Raw genomic sequence first — 16,089 nt, forward strand, 5'->3', positions numbered from 1 at the left:
ACCTATGTTATTTTGTGGGCTCCAGCCATTGAGTGATGACAATCTGCTATGCATCTCATCACCACGGTAAGCAGGGAGGGGACCAGAGCATATTACAGTGTCTGACATCGACAACAATTAGCTACAGAAGGCCAACAGGAAGTAGAGAAAAAATTGGGACAAGAAAGCTTTGTCCCAATTCGTAGGCTACAAGAAAGATGCTCCCAGTCTATTCTCATACTATAAAATAACTTTGGAATTTGACCATACCAAAATTACCAAATAGAAATTATTAGGTTCTTTAGTTCTTCTCACTGATTCAGTCATCCATTTGCAGAAGTTTGTGAACTCACAGGACGGGATTTTTTATATATATAGTGATTATGTTGTGAAGAACATAATGAAAGTTTATATTATAGCCAATTGTACAACTTTTTAAATGTTTGTAATATTTTGCACAAATTCAGTGGACTACGTTGTGATATGTTTAACATGTTTTTGTCCCTTTGAAAGTTAATCAGTTTGTTCAGTGTGAACTGCCATTGTATGGAAAGGAGCAGCGTTCTATGGAGTTCCAAATGTGCAGAAATTAAAAATAAATAATAATAGGAAAATAAAAATAAATACGATAATATAAATGAATGTTAATAAACAAATATAAAAATAAATAATTATCCTAAAACATGGTAGTATTTGTAGTTCTTTAATACAACATAAATATTAATTTAATATCAAAGTATTTGTAAATAATTCCAAATATTTGATAAAATGCTTAAATTAATATTTAATTTCTAAATAAACCATTTTTAATCTTTCATATTTACTAAATGTTTAATCATGTTTGTAAAGTGGTTGTATTTGTGTAGTTAAAGTCCAAGAGGTTGCAGCATAAGGAGTTCATTTTATAAAACATCAAAAACATTAAAATACAGTAAAATACAATATTGTTTGTTCACACATTTGTCAAACACAGGACTTTTTAGCCTTTAAAGTTGTTCAGATGTGTATACCAAGACATCACTAAGAATGTTCCAAAAGCAACCAAATGCACTAGAGGGCAAACTGTTGCATCATTATCTTGCGACTGACTTCATAGGCTAAAAAGAGAGCTCCATTGGCAGGAAATGTTCGGATCATAGTAGAGGTTAAACCGGAATACAGTGGAGTCACTCCTGCAAACAAGATGGCAGAATATAATCTTTCAGACAATGCAATAGATTTTGTACAACAGGTTTTTTAGCAAAGTTTTGATCATGTTGATAATTTAAAAGGCCTTAAATTATCAGCTTTGTCTGTTTTGGGCACAGTAGGCTTTACTCTAAAGTAGGGTTAATTCAGAAGTAAAATTTTCTGGTATATATATATATATATATATATATATATATATATATACACACACACACACATACACAATTGTTGGTCATATAATTAGAATATCATCAAAAAAGGTGATTTCACTAATCCCATTCAAAAAGTGAAACTTGTATATTCTATTCATTTATTACACACAAACTGATATTTCAAATATTTATTTCTTTTAATTTTGATGATTTTGGAAAATCCCAAAGTCAGTATCTCAGAAAATTTGAATATTACTTAATTAATTTTTAGAAATCTTGGCCAACTAAAAAGTATGCATATGAAAAGTAGGAGCATATACAGCACTTAATTCTTAGTTAGGGATCCTTTTGCCTAAATTACTGCAGCAATGCGGCGTGGCATGGAGTCGATCAGTCTGTGGCACTGCTCAGGTGTTATGAGAGCCCAGGTTGCTCTGATAGTGGCCTGCAGCTCTTCTGCATTGTTGGGACTGGCATATCGCATCTTCCTCTTTCCAATACCCCACAGATTTTCTATGGGGTTAAGGTCAGGCGAGTTTGCTGGCCAATTAAGAACAGCTTTGGCACTCTGTGCAGGGGCCAAGTCCTGTTGGAAAATGAAATCTGCATCTCCATAAAGTTGGTCAGCAGCAGGAAGCATGAAGTGCTCTAAAACTTCCTGGTATATGGCTGTGTTGACCTTGAACCTCAGAAAACACAGTGGACCAACACCAGCAGATGAAATCCATATCTTTCATACGTCTGTGCATAGTGGTTCTTGAAGCACTGACTCCAGCTGCAGTCCACTCTTTGTGAATCTCCCCCACATTTTTGAATGGGTTTTGTTTCACAATCCTCTCCAGGGTGCGGTTATCCCTATTGCTTGTACACTTTTTTTTCTACCGCATCTTTTCATTTTACCACAGCCATCCTCTTTTGCAATGACCTTTTGTGACTTGCCCTCCTTGTGCAAGGGGTCAATGGTCGTCTTTTGGACAACTGTCAAGTCAGCAGTCTTCCCCATGATTGTGTACCCTACAGAACTAGACTAAGAGACCATTTAAAGGGCTTTGCAGGTGTTTTGAATTAATTAGCTTTATTAGAGTGTGGCACCAAGGTGTCTTCAATATTGAACCTTTTCACAATATTTTTATTTTCCGAGATACTGAATTTGGGATTTTCCTTAGTTGTCAGTTATAAACATAAACATTAAAAGAAATAAACATTTGAAATATATCAGTCTGTGTGTAATGAATGAATGTAGTATACAAGTTTCACATTTTGAATGGAATTAGTGAAATAAATCAACTTCTTAAAGATATTCTAATTATATGACCAGCACCTGTGTATATATATATGATAATAAAAAATATTTAACATGCATGGGCTTATATTCCAAAGGAAAACAAACATTTAAATGAACTTTTAATTTTAACATTCAGATATCAACTGTATCAGTATAGTACGACGTGAGGACACCCCCCCAAAAAAGAAAAAAAAGTATCTGTGAGGATTTCCAGTCAGGATTTAGACCCTATCATAGTACTGAGACTGCTTTCCTTATCATCTGATTGTGGTTGTATCTCTCTATTAGTTCTATGATCTGGACCTTAGTTCTGGATCTTAGGGCCGCGTTTGACACTATTGACAACAACATTCCTTTGCATAGACTAGAACACTTTGTTGGCATTAATGGAAATGCATTAGCATGGTTTAAATCGTACTTGTATGAACGCCATCAATTACCATCACGCCATAGCAGTGAATGAAGAGGTATCATACTGATCACAAGTGCAGTATGGAGTACCTCAAGGCTCAGTACTAGTGCCGTTACTCTTCACGCTTTACATGTTACCCTTGGGAGATATCATCAGGAAACAAGTGATAGCTTTCACGGTTACGCTGATGATACTCTTGATACTCTTATGCTCTTTACTTCTTCACGCCCCGGTGAAACACACCAATTTGAAAAACTAACGGAATGCATAGTCGATATAAAAAAAACTTGATGATGAGTAATTTCTTACTGCTAAATTCTGAAAAAACCGAGGTGTTAAATATAGGACCTAAAAACTCTGCATGTAATAACCTAGAATGCCGTCTAATACTTGATGGCTGCTCAGTCAATTCTTCGTCATCAGTTAGGAACTTAGGTGTGCTATTTTATAGCAATCTTTCCTTAGAAAGCCCCATTTCTACCATTTGTAAAACTAAATTTTTCCATTTCAAAAATATATATATATCTAAATTATGACCTATGCTCTCAATGTCAAATGCAGAAATGTTAATCCATATGTTTATGACCTCAAGGTTAGATTACTGTAATGCTTTATTGGGTGGTTGTTCTGCACGCTTAGTAAAACTCCAGTTAGTCCAAAATGCAGCAGCAAGAGTTCTTACTAGAACCAGGAAGTATGACCATATTAATCTGGCTGTCAACACTGCACTGGCTCCCTATTAAATGTATAGATTTTAAAATATTGCTTATTACTTGTAAAGCCATGAATGGTTTAGCACCTCAGTATTTGAACGAGCTCTTGTTACATTATAATCCTCCACGTCCATGTGTTCTCAAAACTCTGATAAAACTCTCAAAACTCATAATACCTAGAATATCAAAATCAACCGTGGGCGGCAGATCCTTTTCTTATTTAGCGCCTAAACTCTAGAATAACCTACCTAACATTGTTCGGGAGGCAGACACAATCTTGCAGTTTAAATCTAGATTAAAGATGATTCTTCTGCACAATCTGACTTTGCTGCAGCCTGGAATTGAACTGCTGGTTTCGTCTGGTCAAAGGAGAACTGGCCCCCAAACGGAGCCTGGTTTCTCCCAAGGTTTTTTCTCCATTCTGTCACCGATGGGAGTTTTGATGCCTTGCCGCCGTCGCCTCTGGCTTGCTTAGTTGGGGTCACTTCATCTACAGCGATATCGTTGACTTGATTGCAAATGATTTCACAGATACTATTTAAACTGAACTGATATGATGATATCACTGAATTCAATGATGAACTGCCTTTAACTGTAATTTTGCATTATTGACACACTGTTTTCCTAATGAATGTTGTTCAGTTGCTTTGACACAATCTGTTTTAAAGCGCTATATAAATAAAGGTGACTTGACTTGACCAAAATGATAAAACAAAATTATTTCTTTTGTATTGCAGTGCAGTAAGAAAACTTTTTTAATACAGTCGTTTTTCTTCACGTAAAATTTTATGCAACTTTTTAAACTTACTAACAATATCTGTAAGAATAACAATTTGGTTGTTATTTGAAGTATATCATTAACCAAACACTATTTATTTATTTATTTTTTACAGAGAAATACTGCATTATTTATAGAGTTTTCTTAAATTACATAGAAATATATGTAAAATTACAAAAGTAAATTATGAAAATCACCCCAGATGGAGCAAATGAACAGATTTGCTTACACCATTAATCGCACCTTAAACAAAGAGTTTAAAGCCAACGCGGCTATGGCCAGTGGTTCAACTTGCCAAATGATTCACCAAATTCGTTCAAAACATGGAATTAAGAAATGAAATGCCGCTGCGAGTTGCTTGGAGATGAACAGTTCTGCTTTGTCTGTATCCTCTGATTGGCAATATTTTGCAAAATGGACAACATTGTGTTTAAAATAACACAATATTAACTTCTTAATGAACTGTTGTATAAGATGAGCATCACATTTGCGGTCATGTGATATTGCACTTAGCCTACAGCTTGTGTGATATTAACTATGTGATTTAAATATGAGACACAAACGGGCATTTTGCCCCATATCTTGAAATTCAGGGATAATTTCTAGCCCCCATCACACAGTAAGTTGTTGCTCTGCACTGATTAGTCATCAATCGACTGTATGAAATGGACGATGATCCAGGTCTGGGGGCGGGGCAAGTGTGTCAAATGCGTTAATAATTTTAACGTGTTATTTTTCTCCATAATAATTAATCTAATTAACGCTTTAAATTACCAGCACTACTTAAAAGATATTAGCAAAAAGTGATTATTTTCTCAATACTGGTATACTGTGCAGTTTTGCGTTTATCAAAGTATCATGCTATTAGCCTAGGCAACGGTAAACTTTATTTAAATAATAAGTTGAGTTTCCCGTGTCGAGAATTTATCAATCACCAAGACGGACAAGATGTTACATACATATGGCACTAGGTTTTGAAACAAAAATAAATACTGAAATCTCACCCTCATTTCGTAAAATCCCCATAAGAGTCTTGAGGAAGCCTTCCTGTTTCCCTGCTAAAGACAGAACCTGGATGCGAGACTTCACACAGTCTATGGGGTACACAACTAACCACAGACAGGCACCGCCAAAACCACCACTGAACATCAAGGGCACAACACCTGTCAGAAACATGGGTACAGAGGAGAATTTCCTGTTCATACAGAAGAATCATCCAAGAGGTTCTGTTCCACAGAAGAATGAAGTTAATGAAAAAGCAGCTTGGACATTCTTCAAAAAACATTTTTTGCAATGACATTAGTATATTGTGCCAGAATTATTATTTTTTAAGTGGCCTTCCCATGGACTGACCTATGTGCTCTTTGTCTCTTCCCATGTGTTGGGCAAACATTGAGCGGCTGAGTTCATATCCTCCAAAGAAACAGAAGTATCCAGGTATCTCACGGACTATAGTGGTGGGGAGACCCTGATAGAAACCCAGAGGTCCGTTTGTCCGTAACACATTTTTCACAACAGACCACACCGTGCTGAAAGTGAGAAAGGAATTTCAGCAAGATCCAAACTACTGGAGGACTATGATTTCACATCATATTCGTCCGTGTTCAATGGCATTATAGGCACTCTGAACTCAGGAACTGTAGATGGCTTCATCCAACATTAGCCCCTTAAGGGGTTAACTCTCCCAAAAATTAACATTCTGTCATCATTTACACACATACATATAATTCCAAACCTGTATGTGGAACAACAAACAAATAAATAAATAAAACGTCTGGTAACCACAGGGGGGTAAGTAAATGATGACTGGTAAAAACAGGTATTCAGGGATTTCTCAAGGCTTGTCAAAATCTGTGCATAAAACAAATGCTTGCATAAGAAAAACAAGAGTCTGCTTTAAAAAGCAATTTGATCTTTTTTTTTAATTATGACATTATTTCCATTGTGTTATCTTGTACCGGTAATAAAAAGCTATCATGTTCTCAGTATTAAGTTTTTATACGTTATGGTAGTACTTGTTATTGCTTTATTTATATATTATACTCCGTGTGTGTGTGTATATAAAACAAATATGACTTGAATAACAAATATATTTTTAAAAAGAACCATAACCAGACCTTTTCTGTCCACTGGCGATCTTGCCGGATGCCTCCATTTCATGCATGGCCTGCAGCCGACATTTAACTAGTTCAGTGGGGCATGAAGCCAGAGAGGAGAAGATAGACGCAACAGAGCCTGAGCAGGCCTTCTGAACATCACTGAAACACACATTACATCTAATAATCACACACTGCTGAACTTCAGGAAAGGTCAAACTGACACCGTTTTTATAGTTCATGTATCATTTCACGCTAATATGAATCACTGCATATGAATCAAGATATAAAACCATTTCTGAGTCAACAGTAACACAAAACAAAAAACAATAAATTTTTACCTTTTCTGGAAAAAATCAAATTTAACACTGCATCGTAAAATTAAGAGGATTAATAACTTAATTATGACCATTATTTAGTCGACAAATTGTAAAGATGTAACGGAGAGACATGACAGTGTCCCTCTCACCAAACACATGGAAGAGCCAGAGGAATGGAAATCCACAGTGGAGATTTAGGAATTGATGACCATGAAAGAGCCGGGTTATTGGAGGTGTCTGGGCCTGAGGGTTGGTTCTTTTCAGATTCCACTACTCCAAAGACTGTGGTGGATCAGGAGACTGTGATTGTACTGGTGGAGCCAGCTGAGAAGAACCGGAGGAGAAAGAGGACCGTGGCAGAGTCAAAGAAGGATGACCAGTGGCCAAGAACAAAACCATATAGGCTATGATGCAGGGCAGTGGAAAAGGAAGAGTCAAAGTCAAAAAAAAAAATAAAAATGGACAGAACCCATGAGTCACTAGAGCTGGATGGGACCAGAAGAGAACGAAGTGCTTTAGCGGTAGGACTTAAACCCAGTAGGTCAATAAGCTCTGGCTCGTGGATAGATTGGGTGCCAGGTGCTGGCTCTGGGATGTACTGGGTGAAAGGCGCTGGCTCTAGAACAGACTAAGCTGAGGGTCCATGGTGGCCGTGGCCACAGGCTAGGGTCTATGTCGAGCATGGTGTTGGCCTGGGGTCCATTGCAGGTGCGACGAATGGCTGGGAGGGGCTCAGGGAGAAAATCCAGGTTCTGGGAAGCCAGTGATTGTGATCCTCATCCACCTCACCAACGATGAATGGGGGATTCACTTAACTGTTGAGACAAGGATTTAAAGTAGTGATGGGATTTATGGCTCTTTGAGGGGATCCGGATCTTCGCGATCCGTTCCTTTCAAAGAGCCGTTCAAAAGAACGGCTCTTTTGGCTCTTTTAAATATTTAGTCAGTTTTAAGAAGCCAGCTTGGAGCCATCTCAGTTTATCCTGGAAATAATCACTGGGAAGAATGATGAGGTGAGATTTGTAGTCAAATAATTAAAACTCAGATATCACACACCAATATCTGAGTTTGAATTATTCTGAAATATTGATTATTACCTCATTTGTCATGTGTGGACTATATTCCATAGGGTTGCACAAATCCCTCTGCTTAGACAGTGACATCACTATTTTGGATTTACCTTTAGTACAAAGTGTGTGTGTGTGTGTGTGTAAAGCTACGTTGACTTATGTTATTCATACAATACCTACTCACGAATAAACATCAAAAAGAAAGCCGGCTGCAATGAATTTGTGTGCAAAACAGCTTTTACTACAAACACTTCCTCACAAGAACATTGTTATCACACAAGAACATTTTGATAGAAAACAAAAAATAAAGTTAGAATAAATAAAATGGAAATGTCTACATACAATTACTACTGTAAACTTTGCAAACATCAGCCCCTTCAAGTCAATGAACAATAACAAAGTGGGCTGCAATAAATGTCTGTGCAAAACAGCTTTTTTTTCAACGCTCCTACCCAATGACAGAGGCACGCAGGATGTGAAGGACGTGAAGGATGCGTGCACAACTAATAACTAATATCATAACGCTATAAAGGTTTGGCCTGCGCTGGGTGCGCCCCTCCCCCTACAACTGTTCTGTCTCGCGGAGGAGCTCATTTGTGTGTATCTGTGTGAAACACGCATAGGATAAAAGAACGACAGAAAGAACGGCTCCCCTCCAGCCGCGACTCAGCTCCCATCGTTCATGTTTATGAGCCGTTCAAAAGAATCGGTTCGTTCGCGAACGTCACAACTCTAATTTAAAGGCAAAATAAGTAATTTTTTGCCACTATAAGAGCACGTATTCAAAATAAACAAAGAAACAAAGGTGTAGTTTGATGATGCTGTGACTGAGTGTGGAATCATGGGAGTTGTCATCACCACAGCTGATGCAATTCGATGGGACTCATAAATCATGTTCATGGGTGAGCTAATGATTTATTAACATAGTAGAATGAGGCAGGGTGAGGCTGAAAGCCGTCGAAGTGAAACAAAGCCGCTGAATCAGTGTGACACACGGCTCGAAAGCAGCGGAGCTTTTATTAATGCCACAGTCAACCGCTTTTCCGTTCCTTCAGTTTGTGCATATGCAGGGGGAAAAAAGCTGTTTTTATCATACTAGATACATTTAAAAGTTCTGCTATAATACTAATCTGTGCGGTAGTCACTGGTCTATTAAAATGCACAAAATATTGAAGCAAAAGAGCATGATTCTGTGTCATACTGTATCTTTAATGTGTTTCTCCAGCATGTGGACAAGCACTAAGAAATAAGGACCAAAATGTTTTTAGGACATAGTATTGTGGTTATATAATTTTGTTTTCCGTTCATGTTAATGTACAAACTTTGTTCAAGGTTTTGGTGTGTTTCTGTGGTCAGTTTTGTCTGTTCATCTAGATCATTTGTGGGGTCAGACATTGATGTTGGACGAGAAGGCTGTCTACCAATCCCTGTTCCAGTTCATTCCAAACATATTCAATGGGGTTGAGGTCAGGGTTCACACTGAACTCATCTGACCATTACTTAATGGGCCTTACCTTGTGCACTGGGGCACAATCATGCTGTAATAGAAAATGGCCCTCCCCCAGCTATTCACACAAATTTGTAAACATAGCATTTTCCAAAAAAATCCAAAGTCTTAGTAGAGCAAGACATTAACATTTTCTTTGACTTGAAGAAGCCTAGACCTGTCTTTAAAAAAAAAAAAACAGTCACATACCATCAAACTTTACAGTTGGCATAATGCAGTCAGGTGACATTCTCCTGACATCCGCCAAACAGAGAAGCTTTATTGTCACAGAACATGTTTCCACTGCTCCCGAATCCAGTGGTAGCGTGCTTTACTCCAGCTGATGCTTGCCATTGTACTTGGTGATATGAGGCTTGCATGCAGCTGTTTGGCCATAGAGACCCAATCCATGAAGCTCCCACTGCACAGTTTTTGTGCTGATATTAATGCCAGAGGAGATTTGGAACTCTTCAGCTATGGAATCAGTAGAGTATTGCTGACCTTTATGCACCATATACCTCAGCACTTGGTAAACCCTGCTCTGGGACTTAACATGGTATTCTGCTTCATGGCTAAGTTGCTGCTGTTCCTATACACTTCCACTTTATAATTAAAATAATAATAATTATAATAATTTGCAGTTGACTGTGGGATGAAATTTTAACTGATTTATTGAAAAAGTGGCATCCAAACACACTATTCTTCAGAATTTTTTCCCACAAAAGTTTAATGCAGAATGTATCTAGGTGCACCAGTGGCAATGTGTTTTGAAACATTTTAATTCATTAGGCTAATTAAAAGAGGTGTGTCCCAATTATTTTGTATATACAGTGTATATACAGTATACCGCTGTTATTTTATTTATTTATTATTTATTTGTTATTTGATAAGGCAACATAACATTTTCAATATGTAAATTTTACTTTTATTTTGGGGGCCTTTGAGTCTCAAAGGCTTAGAGTCACTGCTCTATACTTATAATGCTGTCTTGGTAATTCATTTCTATGATAGATTTTCATAGTTTTAGTGCTTACGAGTTTCATATTCAATGGAACTATGGTATGTCTTATTCTTAGTTGTGGCACATTACTGTAATGGTACCTCACCTGAGTTCTGTGCATTGGTCCAGTCCTAAAACAAAGCGGACAACATTCTGGCAGAAGCCATAGCTCATGAAGAGCACAGCATTTTCAGCAATGTTGGCAATGAGGGCAGGTGTGGTGCCCTGATAGAGCCCTCGCAGTCCAACCTGTTTATAGACTGAGACGAAGCAGTGGACAAAGCTTCTATACAAGCTGGGGAAAGTCTGCATCTTCACCTTGGCTGTATCAAAGGGCTGCCCACTTAGCACACATGCAATCCCACCTTAAAAAGACAGAAGAGAGGAAACAGTGTAGAACATGCCTGTATGTTTTTAAATAACCAATCTTTCTTGTTTCTTACTTTAACAAAATTCCCATTTTAAAGCAAAATGTATGAGTATGGGTTACCATACTTGGCTGTTTGTCACGTCACTTTCACTTTCAGTTATTAATGTAGACACAGGAAATGAATAATACAAGTCTGTTACCACTTGCTCCAGCTGACAGATCAATGATGGCCTGAGTGACAGGATGTGGAGCCATAGTTAACTTCTTCAATACTGCATCACTTCCTGTAAAATAGAGGACAAAAGATAAGTTTTGTCCTGGTCCCACACATCCAAAATGCATAGTAGCATTCAGTATCACAAAAAAAGTAAAGAAAAAAAAAATCCTCACAGACCATAAATTGTCCAAGTTAGAACATGGTATTATTTATATAGCTCTTTATTTATTGATTTAGAGGGAATCCCCCATGAGGGGTAAAGAGACCCGCTGAGCCCAACACTCAAAAACGTAACCTCCTCATGTGCCAACATTCACATGCCAAGAACAGAATGTCTTAGTAACTTTAAACTCATCTACTGCAATGTTGCATGTGTTCTGCATGACCGCAGAGAGCAGGTATGCTCACACTCACCACCCCTCCTTATGGATAACTGTCTGGCAGCGGACATTTCAATAATGTGCTTGGTTGAAGAGCATCAGTACAAACCGTCCTGTGAAAGAAGTACTCTTTAATACTGACGAAAAACACACCTGAAGCCAGTACTAACACTCACACTTCCTCGATCAGCTCCACGTAGTGCATGGGTGTGTAAAGCCGAGTTCAGACTGCACGATTTTAGCCCAGTTTATTTATAATCACAGGCAAATCGGTGCTCGTTCACGCGAGTGACAATCACGCAGTGTGAAAGAGCAAAGACGCGTTCTGAGAGAATCGCCGAAGCCCGTGAGATATTTCGAATGCTTCTGGACCTGTCGGCGATTCAAAATCATGCTGTGTTCTAACAGCACGAAAAGTGTTCTGAAATCTACATCGGCGATGACCGACAGCCAATGAGAGAGAGCAAGATACAGAGCTCGGGGAGGAGTTACAGACCACAATATCAGCAAGCATGGCTCGCGTCTCCCCAACCATTTCCTCTGCCATATCCTTCTTTTCTTTTTCTTGTTTGCCTGTTGTTTGCAAACTTCTTTTTCTTCTTTTACGGCGGATCGCAGACTTTCAGTGCATTACCGCCACCTATCCCTCTAATGGACAATTGACACTCTAACTCGATTCAACTAACATCTCTATAAATCACTAAAACCCGGTAAATTCGTTAAGATTCTTCATAGAGCTTCATCCGACGCTGCGTCTCCAGCTCCTCCGTCCACCCTCAGTTCTCAACGAGAAACAAAAATTATAGTCGCTTATTCAAATTGGTGCTTGTAAAGAACTGTAACAATAATATGTCTTAAAATTTCTACCTGAATTTAATAAATATTTAATTGAAAACTGCCCTCCCTTTTTCTCTATTTCATTCTTCAATTAATTTCTTTCAACTATATATTCCCTATACATTCAGGCCCGGGGTGGGTAATCGGGAGAACTGGGAGAATGTAACAAGTCATCTATAATGTATTACAGTTTGTAAGTAACTTGCACAACACTGTTGATAACAAAACTCAAGCTTGATCTGCTGTCTATGAAGCCCATTGAGTTAGGACAACTTGGAGGCTTTCTTGTTAATGTGCACAGAGAAGGAAATCCACATGTCTATAAGCAACGACACGGTAATCAATAAAGTGGCTGAAAGCAGTAGGCGGCTGATACTGTTGGTGCTATTCGCAATGTAACCGTAAACTTTACTGTGACTTGAACTGTAAAAAAATGTTCAATACGCCTCTTTGTGGAATAGTGGGATACATTTCAAATGATTTATTTATTTATTTATTTATTTATTTCTGCTTTTGTTAATTTATCAACCTATCCTTGTGGAATGGTAGAATATTTTTTGTTAACTTCTCAGCTTAAGTGAATGATTATTTAACCTTTTACATTATTTGTTGAACTATGGTATTAATAAAAACAACACAATAGTAAGAGCTGAACTAATTTCTTTATCCAATTTGGAAAAAGTGCTAATTTGGAATTCCACCATGAAAAAAGAGGACCGATCTTGGGCCTGAAACTCCCGGGCTGAAAAGTGGCTTCTGCCATTCTTTCCAAATGTTCTTTTTAATAATAGATTTAAGTTCAGACCCACTGAATGGAATCTGAATATCAACATTCTCTTGTTCTGCTTTTTTTTTGCTAGCTTATCTGCTTCTTTGTTTCCATTCAACCCGATGTGAGCTGGAACCCACAAAAAATTTACCATTATACCATTTTGCTGTAATGAATATAGTTCTTGCATAATTTCTATTATCATCTCTTGTCTTGTTTTCTGACTTCTGCTCATTTAAACTTATTAGAACTGCATTAGAATCTGAACATACTATTGCTTTGGAACTTCACTAATACACCTCATTGCCATAATTATCGCAAACATTTCTCCTGTATATACTAACAGACAATCTGATATTCTGTTTTTCCTTCCCACTTTTATCTTGGATACTACAAATGCTGATCCCACATATACCCTATTTCTGAGTCTATTGAAGCATCAGTGATTATATGCATAAATGTCTCATGTTGTGACTGTAACCATGGACCCTGAGTAGGGAATGAGATACTACGTCCTCTAGGGGTCGCTATGGGAACACCTCGTCGTGACCCGTGTCTGAAGCATACATTGAAAAAACACCAACGAGTTGGCCGGCTACAGCCTCTGATGTCACTACCGGCACAACAATAAACAGGCACCGGGAGAACATGTCATTCTCTTCTTCGTCTTCACTGACTGTTTTGTTTGAAGCGTGCATCTGAAAGAACTGGTAAGAGCGATCTTTCTCTGTCTATCATGACGACAATTAGCAAGCGTTTAGACAATGTGTGCATTCGTGTCGGCGTTATTTGACACCCGATGACACACACGATCTTTGCGTCATTTGTTTGGGTGAAGAGCACGCACGCGACGTCTTCCGGTGCCTGTTTATTGTTGTGCTGGTAGTGACGTCAGAGGGTGTCGCCGGCCAACTCGTTGGTGTTTTTTTAATGTATGCTTCAGACACGGGTCACAGCCGAGCGCCAACCTCCCGCTCTCTCTAGTGAGGCCAATAAGGAAGTGACTAAAACTGCAATTCATCGACTGGCTGCTTGAGGCTGGCTGCAAAAGGGAGTCAGTCCCATTGTCTCCCCATGTTAAAATGCCCAACTTTACAGCAGAATAAAAACATGTTTACAGCCTGGTGCAAAAAATTATTTTGGTCTAAATAGCTAATTTTGCCATTCATGATAACTGTGAGGGGGTGAATTGTTTTATAACTCATCGGTTCAAATTATATTAAGACTTAAAGGATTGCTGCTGCTGACACTGCCGTCGCGCTAGGTGGGCGTGGCTTCAGCAAGTAGCTCCCACCCTTTTGCCCATTTTTGATCGTCCGGGAGAGTTGCGCAGTGACGCGGTGCCAAGATGGCGACGGCCTGCCCTGCACACTTTAGGCTTCAAAAACACACTTCAGGAGTCTACGGGTGACGTCACGGACACTACGTCCATGTTTTTATACAGTCTATGGTCACGACGAGGTGTTCCCCATAGTGACCCCTAGAGGACGTATTTCGAAGTTCCCTTGAAAGGGAACTCTCCATACCTTGACCCCAATATTTTCACTTACACTAGATATCGCTGTTTCATCGGGCCCTTCCTTTTATCTTCTTTCTAATAGGCTAAGGTTGACTTCTGGTTGGGGCATAACAAGGGGCGGACTGGGACCAAAAAGTGGCCCTGGACTTTCTGGCCCACAGCAGCACACCACATAATAATGCATCCCCCTGTTTTGATGTCATTTATTAATTTAATATTTAAGTAAACAGTTTGGGGATTTTAACCAATAGGGCAACTAACTGATCCTCCGTTGAAACAACAAAAAAAAACCTGCGTGCAGCACCTGTTCATTTAGCGACTGCTAGTGAGCGATACATGCTCATCACGAAACAAACATTCTCGTAGAACTCACACTTTGCATTCAGTTAACAGATCCATATGAATCATGCATGAAATAGAAGTTTATAAAGTCAAATGAAGGCTTAATGTGCTTTACAGATGAACTTGAAGTCTTTATTCATTCGAGATGTTCAGATCATCTTTGGCTCAGTAATACCAGGGGGGCAGGGTTTCATATTTTATTGAAGCAAGCCTGGGCGCCACCATTGGCTAGCGGACCCCCACCTGCTGTTAGCATTCCATTGAGTCTGATTCATTTTGGCGTCACTTTGACAGCGAATAACTTTACATCTGAGGCATTTAAATACTCCATTTGTCCATTAATTATTTCTAAAAAAACACTCAAATGTATAAAAGGCTCCATTACCTTGTATCTTACGTTATGGTCCCGTAGAAGCAGTTTTTGTAAAAAATAGGCTAATTGATTGCGTCATAACCAGCGAGTCTCTGTCACACAGTAGAGAAATTACCGTATGGACAAGAGGAGAAGCTCGCAGACAATCTGTTACTGTCTATGAGGCAATCGGGGGGACATGGAGGCATAAAGTCAAGGGAGATAATTAATCAGAATACTTACCAAAATTTGCTCCTGTTCACGCTCGCCTTCTCTGGAAGATTCGGTGGGTGATTCAGATTTCTCTTGGCCCAGCGATTAGAAGACTTACAGGTTGCTCACGTGACATCTAACGTCATCAAGCTCAGTTTGAGTCTGCGCAGTATGCCCGACCCCTAGGAAGTGCATGCTTCTAATTGACTTCACTTGTCTCTGTTGAATCCAATGGGGTCGCTGTGTCCATTTCTTTTACTGTCTATGGGTAATACAAGTTCATGATCAGATTCGTGAACAGATGATTCTTTTGAGTCAATCTTTTAAAATAATAATTTATTTTGTTGAACAAAACCAGTGTGGAAAACAATGGTTCACAAATTGGGCTCGTAAAATCGAAACTTCCCGGGGCTATTGAGTTTTCCAGTCGGGCTCCAAAATATATCAAATATATTGATCTCCAAAAAATATCCCGACGGGCTATCGTGAATGGTGATGTAAAATTCCTAACTTGATTCGCGTTGTTCACGAGCGAGTTCGTCATAGGCAGACCAGGAAACTGAAAAGCTTGTGCGGTGAAGCTGCCATTTTGCTTTCTGTCATTCAGCAGT

The 16,089-nt window shown here is 38.7% G+C and overlaps 1 protein-coding gene across 2 annotated transcripts; it reads right to left on the reverse strand.

The window, feature by feature from the left end:
- Positions 1-643: 643 nt before the first annotated feature.
- Positions 644-11,186, reverse strand: LOC132145681 (mitochondrial ornithine transporter 1-like). Of its 2 annotated transcripts, none has more exons than XM_059556868.1 (6): positions 11,050-11,186; positions 10,586-10,844; positions 6,625-6,765; positions 5,861-6,036; positions 5,512-5,670; positions 644-1,151 (listed from the first exon to the last, which is right to left on the reverse strand). In XM_059556868.1, exons 1-6 carry the CDS (start codon positions 11,102-11,104, stop codon positions 1,030-1,032), a joined length of 912 nt encoding a protein of 303 aa, XP_059412851.1. In that variant the 5' UTR covers positions 11,105-11,186; the 3' UTR covers positions 644-1,029. The 2 variants fall into 2 exon arrangements, with proteins under 2 accessions (XP_059412851.1, XP_059412853.1); XM_059556870.1 differs by having other exon boundaries at positions 647-1,151; positions 10,975-11,175.
- Between the last annotated feature and the right edge of the window lie 4,903 nt (positions 11,187-16,089).

The sequence above is a fragment of the Carassius carassius genome, chromosome 8 (assembly GCF_963082965.1).
Source record: "Carassius carassius chromosome 8, fCarCar2.1, whole genome shotgun sequence".
NCBI lineage: Eukaryota > Metazoa > Chordata > Actinopteri > Cypriniformes > Cyprinidae > Carassius > Carassius carassius.